The sequence below is a fragment of the Arctopsyche grandis genome, chromosome 7, assembly GCF_051622035.1.
Source record: "Arctopsyche grandis isolate Sample6627 chromosome 7, ASM5162203v2, whole genome shotgun sequence".
Taxonomy (NCBI): domain Eukaryota; kingdom Metazoa; phylum Arthropoda; class Insecta; order Trichoptera; family Hydropsychidae; genus Arctopsyche; species Arctopsyche grandis.
Genome location: NC_135361.1, coordinates 26545183 through 26558936, shown reverse-complemented (window position 1 = coordinate 26558936; position 13754 = coordinate 26545183). Strand labels below are relative to the sequence as shown.

General features: G+C 35.5%; 1 protein-coding gene across 1 annotated transcript in view; it reads left to right on the top strand.

Annotated features, from left to right (window-relative positions):
- Positions 1-12092, top strand: part of sli (slit guidance ligand) — a 255009-nt gene extending 242917 nt beyond the window's left edge. Inside the window, exons 6-31 of the mRNA XM_077434116.1 lie at positions 1981-2124; positions 2201-2445; positions 2519-2660; positions 2740-2883; positions 2961-3032; positions 3919-3990; positions 4062-4133; positions 4205-4368; positions 4444-4588; positions 4659-4877; positions 4950-5021; positions 5104-5264; positions 5427-5559; positions 5627-5914; positions 5990-6153; positions 6240-6456; positions 6547-6686; positions 6764-6933; positions 7010-7238; positions 7316-7550; positions 7635-7858; positions 7932-8089; positions 8176-8305; positions 8380-8469; positions 10373-10560; positions 10635-12092. Coding sequence (XP_077290242.1) covers positions 1981-2124; positions 2201-2445; positions 2519-2660; positions 2740-2883; positions 2961-3032; positions 3919-3990; positions 4062-4133; positions 4205-4368; positions 4444-4588; positions 4659-4877; positions 4950-5021; positions 5104-5264; positions 5427-5559; positions 5627-5914; positions 5990-6153; positions 6240-6456; positions 6547-6686; positions 6764-6933; positions 7010-7238; positions 7316-7550; positions 7635-7858; positions 7932-8089; positions 8176-8305; positions 8380-8469; positions 10373-10560; positions 10635-10742 — 4126 coding nt within the window. The 3' untranslated portion in view covers positions 10743-12092. The remainder of the gene's footprint in view (positions 1-1980; positions 2125-2200; positions 2446-2518; positions 2661-2739; positions 2884-2960; positions 3033-3918; positions 3991-4061; positions 4134-4204; positions 4369-4443; positions 4589-4658; positions 4878-4949; positions 5022-5103; positions 5265-5426; positions 5560-5626; positions 5915-5989; positions 6154-6239; positions 6457-6546; positions 6687-6763; positions 6934-7009; positions 7239-7315; positions 7551-7634; positions 7859-7931; positions 8090-8175; positions 8306-8379; positions 8470-10372; positions 10561-10634) is intronic.
- Positions 12093-13754: the final 1662 nt, after the last annotated feature.

The window sequence follows — 13754 nt, the reverse complement described above, 5'->3', positions numbered from 1 at the left end:
AGCACACGGGGGCGGTATCGAGCTCGCACTCTCGCTTATCCGTCCGCTGAAACTAATTCAGTGTGGCCCTTTTGTGGTCCAGATCCACTACGTTACCGTAGTAGATATCTCTCTCCCTTCGGAGCACACTGAATTGTCTAGACCTGATCGGCCCTTATCCCAGACGGTGGGACTTGGAGAGCCTCGTCCGATGCTCGCTGCCTCCTTCCTCGATGGGGGCAAATCGGTCGTTACATGTATACATAATACCTAATCCCGTGTCGAATAATTGCCTCCGCAACTCCTCGGGACCTCGTCTTATCTCGGACGACACTCTCGATTTGATCCCCGTCGAATATTGAAAACTACTTTTGGAGCTCTTGAACGCTTGCCTATCTATGCACTAACTTATTATTTACCTAAGCACTACTATTTCCAAGGCGTTTTCAAATGTGATCATTAGACACATATAATCTAATTAACATTAACGTTTCTATATATGGGGTGTTCAGTGTATGTAGCTCCATTTTAACAAACTGGTATATTTCTTTAAAAATTCCAAATGTTTCAAAACTATTGAGCGTATTCATATGATAGTTATTTGAAGTAGAGTTTTAATGAAGTATCGCCATCATAGAAGTAGAATGCATATAATGGTCATTGTTAACAAAGGTATCGTATCTAAAAGCGAGCCATCGAAGAGAAAGACGGAAAGTCAGAAGAGAGACAAGAGAGAGGGAGAGACGAAGTTTAGCAAACAATGAACAAACTCTGCCGCGCAGAGTATTTGTAGCAACATTTTTGGAGGCTGAGAGCGATTCTATGCATTCTACTTCTATGGTTGCCATACATAGTTGGATGAAAGAAATGCTTATTTCCAATATTTGATGGTGTTCTAGATATAATGGTAGATTTACATATATTATAGGTTGTGGCTATTTGCAGGTACTATATCTGCAAATGATTGGCTATTTGCAGGTACTATATCTGCGACAGGCGCAAAGCCTTCTGCGCATGCGCGTGAACTGTCACTGTCAGCGTGTTTATGATAAAATTTTGTTTTAAACCTCTTAAAATTTAGTTCGAACTCGTAAAGTGACGTAGTATGAACGATTGATTAAACATATAAGATGAAAATAATGAACGATTGATTAAACAAGTCTAGCATACATTAAATGTAGGAAATTATAATCGGATTGTAAGTTCACGCGCATGCGCAGAAGGCTTTGCGCCTGTCGCAGATATAGTACCTGCAAATAGCCAATAATTCGCAGATATGGTACCTGCAAATAGCTAATAATTCGCAGACAAAGTATCTGCAAATAGCCACAACCTATGTATATTATATATCCGATTCAACTATATAACCATACGCTTCATAGTTTTGAATCATCTGTATTAACTCCTTCAACTTGATGCTAATAATATTATGTATGTATCAGGTTTTCGGATGAATATCTAGTACTATTCGCCACTTTTCAAATCAACAGCTCATATGCATACATATTGCACTAATATTTTCAACCATAATTGCAGTTTGCATGTGCTTTTTGCTTGAAATTCAACAATCCCTCTAATGATCAACTTTTGCTTAGTTTTAAGAAAACACACTTTTGCTTTTTACACAATATAATACTAAGAACCACTAATAAAACACGAAACAGGAAATGTTTTGTAATAAATTAAAATGCTAATGGTTATAATTGTACCGTTTAATAGGAGATGTATTTATATATGCCTGATTATCATATTGAAAATTCATTTTCTATTGAATAATATCGATAAAATTAGCATATTATTACTCAAACAATGTATTAAAAGATGTTTCCTAAAAGATTTTATTTGAAAGATTAAAGTAGATGAATCAAATTAACTTTTATTAAATATCTATTGTATCGTGAACCTTCACATTAAATTTTTAAACCGTCTTCTACAACTATGAGATACAATTTTAACACATGTTCATACCAAAAATTTCATAAAAACATACAATCTTTTTAGAGACCTTAGTCATAACCAACTGAGCGTCATAGGAAAGAAAACTCTCCGCGGACTTTCGTCACTCAGGAACATCCAATTAGACAACAACAGGCTAACCTGCTTAGACGATCAACTGCTGAAAACTTTCAAAGACTTGGAAATATTGTGAGTACTCAATAAACAATAAATACAATATATTTCTTTCAAATCCGATAATAACGTGATTTTTGATCATCATCAGGACGTTGAACAACAACAACTTCACGACGTTGCATCTGGAAGGTTTGGGCAGTTCTGGAATTGCCAAACTGCGCACTTTGAGACTAGGCGACAATCCGATCCATTGTGGATGTGGTATAGCTCGTCTTGTGACTGGGTTGCGGGGTGCTTCACGTTTAGCCGGGGCCGGTGCTCGCTGTCGCACACCCAGTTCCTTAGCCGGAGTGCCACTTCAACGTCTACCTTCCCACCATCTCAACTGCGATGGTTTGTCATCCGCCTTATAATAACACATTTGTCTCACAAAGCTCAACGTACTGAGGAGAGTTTGTATTTTTAGGACACTCTGTGCCGGCAGTTCAGGAGTGCGCGATGGAAATACAATGCCCGGCACCATGTCGGTGTTCCGATGGATCAATCGATTGCAGGGAACGTGCTTTGGAACGATTGCCTCTTGCACTCCCGGATCATTCTACAGAACTGTAAGTATTTTTCAATGCGTTTTTTAATATAATATGAATTTTTAAATGTGGTATTAATTTTTTTATATGTATTCTGCAGCCGTCTGGAACAGAACATGTTGACTGAAATTCCTCCGAAAGCTTTCACATCGTATAAAAAATTGAGAAGGATTGATTTGAGTAATAATAAAATTGTTAAAATTGCTGCAGATGCTTTTACCGGACTCAGAAGTCTTACATCATTGTAAAAATATTATAATATTTTATATTGAATATTGCATTTGAGATGATGTGTTGATTTATGTTTTATTTATGTATCAGAGTGCTGTATGGAAACAAAATTAAAGATCTGCCATCTGGAATATTTCATGGATTAGCTTCATTGCAATTACTGTAAGTTGTATTTTACTATTTTAATCAAATTCTGGACTACCTACATATATTTAGTTCAAATCATTGTTCAGATTATATTTTGGGCTGCATCACTTGGACAAAACTGTTCAACTGTGTATACAGGAAGCCTATTATCTAAGTTGAACATATTTTTGATTTTTTAAATGCTTTTTATTATTACGAAATTATGTTCACAATACATCTTATATCTATTTTAATAGCTACTAATCTACTGATCATTTTCTATTTTACAATTTAATTTTATTTGGTTAGTAATCATAGTATTATATTATTCTGATGTTAATCTTCAGCATAATAGGAAAAAGAGCTCAAAAACCTATTTACAATCCTTATAAATGCTCATAATACATCTAATACATAATATTAATTAAAGACTCACTAAAGTCGATGACCTAAAGCAGATTGTGTTTAGGTATTCTGTGTTCATACCTGAAGGGTATAGACATTTGTTGTAATCACCGAGACTCTTCACAAGTGTGTTAATATGGTTATTAGTGATTCTGTCATAGAATCTACGGGTTAGTTTGTTAGTAATGTCTGTAACAAGTTGAACATATTTAAATAGTAAGTCAGCCTTTGAAACCATGACTTTAACAGTTTTTCTTCAAAAACCAAGAGAAACACAAATTCACATTGTATTTTATTAAACCTCAGGTTTTATCATTGAAATTATCGCAAATTTTTCACATAACCATTGTTAGTCGGTTAATATTTTGGGTAATTAATCAATTTATTAGTTTATTCGGTTTGATTTTCGAAAGTTCTAGACTACTTCAAATCAAATTTATTTTATAAAATATATCTATTTATGTATGTATATATTGAAATATCGCAAATAAATTTCATTATACATATTTAATTTCAGGCTTTTGAACTCTAACGAAATATCTTGCATCAGGAAAGACAGCTTCAAAGACTTGCATAGTCTCAATTTATTGTGAGTTAATTTCTCTTCGTAAATTCAAACATTCAATCAACACCAAATATTTAATCAATTTTCTGTTCCAGATCACTTTATGATAATAACATACAGACACTAGCAAACGGAACGTTCGACGCTCTAAGCAGCATTCAAACTTTGTACGTAAAACGAATCATAACATATCAAAGTTGACTCCTCGTTTCTAATCATTGCAATTGTATTATTATAGACACCTTGCTCGAAACCCATTTGTATGTGATTGTCGCTTGCGCTGGGTATCAGAATACTTACAAAAGCATCCAATCGAAACTTCTGGAGCTCGCTGCGATGGCCCTAAAAGGATGCATCGACGGAGGCTCGAAGCGCTCCGAGAAGATATACTCAAATGTAAAGGTATAAATTTTTTGTATGTGACTATATTTTAAATTGAAACATTGAAATATATTCAGATTGTATATTTGAAAACAGGTGGAGAAGAGTTGGCTCTCGGTGATGGATGCCCAACTGAAGCACCCTGCCCAGCTGCCTGCTCATGTCGAGGATCTGTCGTCAACTGTGCCACCTTAGGACTCAATGAAATTCCGAGAGACATACCAATTCATACCACGCAATTGTAAATATAAACAAATTCCTAGTTTTTTCAGTTGAATAGAACAATTCTATACAGTCTATTATAATTTTAGGATATTGAATGACAATCGTTTGGGTACTATAAAATCTGATGGTCTAATGGGTCGTCTTCCGGCTTTGACTCGATTAGATCTCAGAAGAGCCGGAGTCAAAAATATCGAAGAGAATGCATTTGAAGGTGCTTCGAAATTGCAAGAATTACTATTGGATGATAATTCGATTACGTCAGTTACGAATAAAATGTTCTTGGGTCTGCATAGTCTCCGTGTACTGTAAGTACATTATGATTGAACAATATGTATGCAATTCGGCAGATTTTAATACTGTAATTGTGTATTTTACAGATCCCTAAATGAAAATGAGATTACTTGTGTAATGCCAGGATCATTTGATCACCTGACTGCTCTTCATACATTGTAAGAAAATTGTTTCAATATTGAATATAAACTTTTTGTTATGTATTGAATGTAAAATACATTTTCTTATTATCATTTCAAGGTCTTTGGATGGAAATCCTTTCAATTGCAATTGTCATCTTGCATGGCTGGGCTCTTGGCTAAGAACGAGCGGCTTGGCAAGCGGTGCCACTTGTAAAGAACCTCAAAAGCTGAGAGGATCTTTGCTGAGAGATTTGCCACATCATGAATATAAATGTACTAGTAAGTTTGGTTCATAAATTTTATACGTTTTCATCTAAAACGTATCTGGGAATTGAAACTGAATAACTCATCAGACAAAATTCACACGATTCTTATTTTCACTACTCTCAATACTGCTTGTTTGTACTTTATTTGTAAAATTTTCATATTATTTCTTTTCAGGCGATTCTGAAGAAGGGTGTTTGGTTGGCGGCTACTGTCCAGCTCCTTGCAAATGTGCCGGAACTGTTGTTCGATGCTCAAGATCATCATTAACATCAATCCCCACAAACATTCCACCTGAAACTACTGAACTGTAAGTATAATACAATTTTTCAAATAAAAAAATCAAAGTACGGTACATAAAATGATTTATTTTTCAGATATTTGGAATCCAACAATATATCCTCAATAAATCGTGATCAATTGAAACATCTACGTTCCCTTGCACGACTGGATCTGAGCAACAACCGAATTGCAGTACTAGCTAATAACACCTTCAGTGGACTATCCAAACTTTCAACGCTGATTGTCGGATATAATCGATTAAGATGCGTTCAAAAGGAAGCCCTCAAAGGTCTTACATCTTTAAGAGTATTATCTCTTCACGGAAATCAACTGTCGACTCTTCCTGATGGACTGTTTGAAGATCTTCAATCGATCACACACATGTACTATAAAATTCCTTAAACATATTGTAAACTAAGATAGTAGTTCCAATTTTTATTTTGACCTTAACATTTCAGTGCTTTGGGTTCTAATCCACTTTATTGCGATTGCTCGTTGAAGTGGCTTGCAGAGTGGGTTAAAGTTGACTATGTTGAGCCTGGAATAGCTCGCTGTGCCGAACCCTTCTATATGAAAGACAAACTCTTGTTGAGCACTGCCGCTACGGCTTTCCAATGCAAAGGTCAGGAAGTTGTTCATCTCGTATGTCATATATATACATATAGTTTAGTTTTAAGATGGTTGTAAATAATAAACGTAACATTATAGGCAAAGTTTCTAATGAAATATTGAGCAAATGTGATGCTTGCTACACACTTCCTTGTTTGAACAACGGAGCTTGTTCTGCATCATCGGATGGTGGATTTACTTGTACCTGTCGACCTGGTTATCACGGAGAAAAATGTCAACATATGATTGACGCTTGCTACGGTAGTCCCTGTGCTAATAATGCCACGTGTACAGTTTTAGAAGAGGGAAGATTTAGGTATGTAATATGCATAGGTACTTAAGTATATGTAATATTCTAGATAGGCATGAAGCAAACAGATCAATATTTTGAAATTGAATGTTTCAGCTGTGAATGTGTATTGGGATTCACGGGCATGAGATGCGAAACCAACATAGACGATTGCACTGGTCACACGTGTCAAAATAATGCAACTTGTGTCGACCAGCTTAATTCTTATAGATGCCAATGTCAACCCGGATACATGGGTATTCAGTGTTTTAATTTTTATATATCAAATATACTCAATGTTATTTATTGTATTCATTGTAAGGTTTGTTTATAGGTGATCGTTGTGAATCTAAGATTCCATTTTGTGCAGCTGAATTCAATCCATGTGGCTCGGGCGGACGTTGCGTTGATCACTTCACTCATTATACTTGTGAATGCTCTCCGGGATTCACTGGTGATAATTGCACCACTAATGTAGACGATTGCGCCAATCATATGTGTCAAGTGAGTTTTTATTCTTACTGACATTCTCCTTTTTCGATGCCTTCTCGTTATTGAAATTTTTACTTTAAAATTATAGAATGGTGCTAGTTGTACTGACGGCCTCAACGACTATACATGCACTTGTCCCGATGGATTCTCTGGCAAATTCTGCGAAGTTGGACCTCGGGCAGGCCCTGCTTTATATCCTCAAACTTCACCATGCGCTCATCATGAATGCGTCCATGGAGTTTGCTACACCCCACAGACAACTCCTGAATCGTCTTCTTCGAATGATTATTTGTGCAAATGTGCACCAGGGTATTCCGGTAAATTAATTGTATAATCATTATAAAAATTCATATCAATATGCATGTAAAATGTCATTAATTTCTAAACATTTCAGGTAAACTGTGCGAATATCTCACATCGTTGACATTTGTACATAACAATTCATACGTTGAAATGGAACCATTGAGGACAAGGCCGGAAGCCAATGTCACAATGATATTTAGCTCTTCCCAACAAAATGGAGTTCTAATGTATTTTGGAGCACAAGATCATTTGGCAGTTGAACTGTTCAACGGACGGATTCGAGTTAGTTATGATGTTGGTAATCATCCAGTTTCTACAATGTACAGGTATTTTTAAAGAAAAATCATTTTTGCTACATCTTTTCTCGTATTAAATAAACATTTAAAATAATGTGTTTATATTATTTCAAGCTTTGAAATGGTATCAGATAGTACCTATCACAAAGCTGAATTATTGGCAATTAAAAAGAATTTCACACTTCGAGTCGACGGTGGCCCTGCAAGATCGATAGTAAATGAAGGTCCTAAAGAGTTCTTGCGACTTTCTAAACCTCTATACCTTGGAGGACTACCAGATGATGCTGGAAAGGATGCTTTTAATAAATGGCATCTCAGAAATCTGACAAGCTTCAGAGGTATGCCTAAAGAGCCCACATCAAAAATGTACTTAAAACACCATATAACTAAATTATATAATACTTTTCAAAGGATGCTTCAAAGAAGTGTGGATCAACCATAAACCAGTTGACTTTACAAATGCAGCAAGGCAAGTTCGTGTTACTCCAGGATGTGCCCTTCTCGAAGAAATGGAAGTTGAACCACCTCCATCCACAGCCGGAATGCAAGGCGACCCCCGAGACACACAGGTCACTTTAAAGGCATACTTTTTCCTACTTTTAATAATGAAATATAAAGCTTTAACGATTTTAATTAAATCGTTTTTGTATTTTAGGAAGCATGTATTCCGAATCCGTGTAAGAGGGGTGGAAAGTGTGTACAAGAAGGCGATTCCAAAAGTGATTATACGTGCCGGTGCAAGCCTGGCACTCGGGGTCCACAATGCGAACTTTTGGCATCCATTGGTTGGCTTATTTTTGAATTTAATTATTAAATTTCGTATGTTAATTTTTAATTATGGATTTTTTGTATTATTTAGGTGGTTCTACAGCATTAGGACATAACAAAAATAATGGTTTTAAACCGAAACAACATGGTTCCGGTGATTCATCGACAGGCACAGGACAAGGTATATTATACTATTTATATTCATATATATAATATCACTATTATGTGTATCTGTGTCTCTGAGCATTTAGCGCCATCTATTGAAAATTTATATAATTAATTATTTTTTCTATTGGTGTTTTATATTATTTATATGTAGGTAGGTTTTACCATTTTTTTTTCATATCAAACTATTAAATTATATTTATTTTAAAGGTATTTTAAAAAAATTCGACCCCGTGCGGATCGAACACAGCACCGACATATTTCTTTTAATTCTTTTTTATATAATAACTTAATATGCCAACACTCAGGCGATGATTTTTCAACGGGCATAGCACTAGTTATAATATATTAATGAAAATTGCGTTTAGAAAGTCACACACTGCATTCGGAAATGTATTCATTCTGTACCACATTATAGTGCATTCAAATAAACATAATAATATCCATATGTGTAATTATAGGCTTTTGAGCTCTTTTTCCTATTATGCTGTACATTAACATTAGAATAATATAATCAGAGAAATGTTATAATAATAGAAGGGCCCTTACGAATAAATAAATTGTGTCAATATTACACGGTAAGTCTCCATAACTACGCTACAACGCACGGAATACAATCAGATCAATTTACTTATAAAAGTGTATCCCATGTTGTTTATTGTGTGTTTTTGAATGCATTGTGCAATTTTTAACGATGCTTGCCCATCTTGCGAGTAATATAAACAAACAGAGAAGTTTTTACCAGACATGTGTCAAGCATCAAGCATCAAATACGACTGATGCTAAAATTATTTAGGAATATCTATGGACAATCGTCACTTGACAAAGATATAACGCCTAAATAATATTTCTCTGAATATAATACTATAATTACTAAATAAAATTGTAAAATAGAAAATGATCAGTAGATCAGTGGCTATTAAAATAGATATAAGATGTGTAAGGCAGGAAAGGTATGTTGACCGTATCCCGGCCTAATGAAACACATGTTGTGTAGTTTGTAAGAGGATCGTTTATTTTTGTTCAATTGTTACAATGGTTATTGTATGTACGAAGAGGTTGAGCTTCGGAGAAGTGAACTGGTTGAACTCCAGAGGTTCACTCTGGTGTTGGGAGCTGTTGCATCACTTTATATACGTTCTGGCTTGAAGCGTGCCGCGTGCAGATGCTTCTTCTTCGTTTCCAGGACACGTGTGTTAGGAACACGTATTGACCTGTTTTCGAGGCACGTATCTTCTGTACACGTGTGGTTTATTGCTATGGGGTCAGCGCCAGGACGTCGTTCATTTAAAAATGCGGGCATGTGACACGCGTAAACGACTTTTTAGGACACGTGTTACAGTTTCCTGATGACATCACTGTTGGGTTTCGTTCGTTTTACGATCGAGCGATGAACTCTTTCTTCTGGAATGGTCGAAGGGGACGTTGCCCTTGAGTTATGCATGTTTATACAGGATCGATGATGAGATCACTGGTTTTGATTCGTAATAGCACAAGTCGTGCTATATTCCTACAGGCTTTTCCTCCCATATCCTGCCCGCGCAGGAATTCTCTCTATTTTTGACAAAAAGAGAGAGAATTTCACACCACTGGTATATATTATATATACATGGTACCGTTTACCATGCATACATTCTTTTCGATCTTTGCTTTCCTATATTTACTTTTCGATCTTTCGACTTTTGATGCTGTGAACCAGACACCCTCTTGATAGAAGATAGTAATCTGAGAAAGGATATAAAGAAGTGTAAAAAAGGTAATTGGATAAGAGACAATTTTTGACATTAAAATCGCGATTACGGAATATTTGGCACTAGAGTTCTCGTTAGTATGATGGACATTATTCCTACAGATGCATTGTGCACATAATTTAGTAATAATTAAAAGCATTTAAAAATCAAAAATATGTATAATTAAAGGAGGAAATCGTCCTGGCAATGGAAGTCCATCGACAGTTGGAGTTGCCTGCCGGAAAGAAGCCACCAGAGAATTTTACAGCGAAGGCTCTTGTAAAAGCCGTCGTCCATTGAGGACAGCCCGGTGTAAACCGTCTACGGCGTGCGGGGCACACGCTTGTTGCACACCGCGCAACACCAAACGCAGAAAAGTACTCTACAATCAATGCCAAATTGAATACACTCTTCTGGACATTTGTATTCTAATAATGTCAATTTGTTTCAGGTGAGATTGGTGTGCAGTGACGGCACCAGATACACCAAAGACGTGGACGTCGTGCGCAAGTGCGCCTGTTCTAGAAAATGCTCTAGAAGTGGCCACGGCTCCAACTGACTGGGCACGGCGGCCAACCGCGACTTCAATACCGACCAGCCTACCACCAGCTTATTGCAAATAATTGCAGTATCAGAGGACTTACCCCTAGTTAAGATTAGTAATAATGACCCTATCCTTAACGCTAGTGATAATAGTGATAATATTAGTTTTCATAATTATAGTATTAATAGCCACAATTATAATGTAAAAAATCATTCAGATTATACGAGCAATGAAGACGTTAACATTAATAATAGTTCAGGCCATGATTTATCTAATTTTAATAACAACAATGATTTTCGTTATATGTTGAGTGCTAATAGTTACGACGCCGTTGTTAATGATGTGAAGAAGGCAGAAGATGAAAAACTTGTCATCGTACCGGGTGTTATAGAAGTTGAAGATAAAATCGATGACGATGAAGTTATTTCATACCTAGAAGGTGACGAGTCTTATATAGACAACGATGAGAAGTTATTGTATCCTATTACTGAAGGAACGAGTACCGAAATAAACATTTCAGCGCTCGATTCAGTGAGGGTTATATTTGAGGATACAAATTCGCATGACAGATCTGAAATTGATCCTGAAATCATAATTGCAAATATTTCAAAATCTGAGAAAAATGCGTTTTTAAAACAATTGCCACAATTCGCCTCTGATCTTTTCCCAAATTCCAACGATGACTCTATATTGGAAAATCTATTTCAGTTAATCAAAAGAGATTTTGAGAAAAAATCACAACTCAAAGCTAACGTTACTTTCGATTTCAAAAAGAGCGACTTTGAAGAGCTTGTTTCAAAGATAGATCAGAAAGGAAACGAATCAAAGATTCAATTTAAAAAATATTTGAAGCATTTAGTAGACAGCAGGGATCATATTGATGATAATTTCGATATAGTTGAAGATAATACTGACAATAGTTACCTTCAAAATGATCAGATTTATGAGAATGATGAGGTAGAGCAAATCCATAGTGTGATTGATAACCATGATGATATCTATAAATTGATAGAAGGTTCTATACAAACGGAGAATTTGAATAATACTGATTATACGATATATATGTGGGCAGATGATGCAAGCGTTGAAGAAGGTAAGGCAGACTTGAAACAAGAAACAACTCATGATAATAAGAACAAAAATTTAGATAAAGCGATCAAAACATTTGATACCCCGAGTGGTAGAGTTAAAATTCTGTTTCAAGTTGATGATAATGAAAGTGTTACAAATAAAATCAAATCCACCCATAACGACAAATTCGCCGCTAAAGCGGAACATAAAAATACTAACAATTTCTATCAAGAATCAGAGAAGAATAAAGTTTCAGCCGTTATGACATCAGATGGTAAAATTGCACTGTTAGTGAAATCCAAAAATAAAGAATCCCAAGATAACGACAGCTTTGAGAAAAATGCTAAATCCAATCCTAAATGGTATTCAAACAGAGGTGGAGCAACTAAAACTGAAGTTCCTGTTTCATTTAATCCCATACCTAGCTCTAATCCTAAACAAGAAGTTGATAAAACCATTTCACAACCTGTTGCACCGAATGTATGGACCACTAAAGGAATGGTCAAATCACCCATCGACAAGTTTTCAAAGTCGAAAATTGACGATTTGCCATATGACGATGATTATTATGACAATGAAGACGAATTTATTCCAGATGAATTTGGCAAATTGTCTACAACTACTGTTAAACTACAAGAAGTTCCAACTACAACTACTGTAATTCCAATTACAGAAAGCTTTCCAGACAGTAAATTGCATCCCGAAGTTATAAATATAAATCGAGAAGAAACTACACAAGTAACTGAAAATGTTATCAAAATTCCTGATCGCTTTGATAAGAGCATGAATAAAAGTTTTATTGAGAGTGAAAGGAAAAATTTCAATTGGAATCAAACGATGAAAATCGAAAACAGCACTATTGATATCAATCGAAATCGAAATACATTCTCTACAGATTATGGAAAAAATCATGTGAAAAATGTGTACATGAACATTTTAGATATTCTCGGTCCCGATTCAAAAGATGTAATTCAACTATTGAATGATGTAAAGAAAGAAGACAAATCAAGCAGACGAGCAAACAATAAACAATATAACGATGATAATAAGACTATATTCGATAAGAGCACTGAATCTAAAGAGAGTATACCGATCTTACATCGATCGGAAGGCAACGTAGATGACAGACTAGAAAAGCAGATTCCATTCCATAGCAAGGGGCCCAGTGGGGTTTTAACAGAGCGCTCTAATTCCAATGAAGATTGGAAACAAAAGACAGGTAAGGAGTTGGACGACCTCTGGGCCGTCGGCGAAGAAGACTTCGCTGAAGAATCCGGCGTGAGGATTATCCCAGTCGTGGACACACGACATACCATATTAGAGAAAGTCGACGTTGGCAGCCGACCGAAAGATTCGAATGCGTTTTCTGAAAAATCATCAGGTCAAGATAAACCAGATCAGGACTCGTTCCTGACGAAGTTCGACGTAAAGAATAACATGAACTTTGAAACTAATTCTGGCAACCGCAGAATAGACATCACGAAAGTCTTTCTATTGTCTGTTTTGTCCATGTTCGCTCTTGCCATTTACACTGGATACTCCATGGAGTTCAGATTCGAAGGTATGCAATGATAATCAATGTGGCACAATTCAACGGTGACAATCAAACGTAACGGCGTCTCAAATATGCACCTTAACATTCGGTGACATTACGTTACAAATCCTTTACATTATGTTCTATTATTTATTACTGAATTCATACATTCCTTTTGTTTCATTGCGTTGCAAATGATAAATATTTTTATAATGTTGAAAAAGGTTTATTTATTTCATACGAAAGTGTATAATATAAATTTAATGGCCGAATTGTAATTAATTAATATAAACACCAAAAAAATAACAAAGCTAAATAAATATGAAGTATTTATAATTATTGTTGTAACTGTTAGCGTGTATATATATTTTATATATTGTACGCATATCATTGCTAATTTTTTAATGTTCTTATTTTTCCAT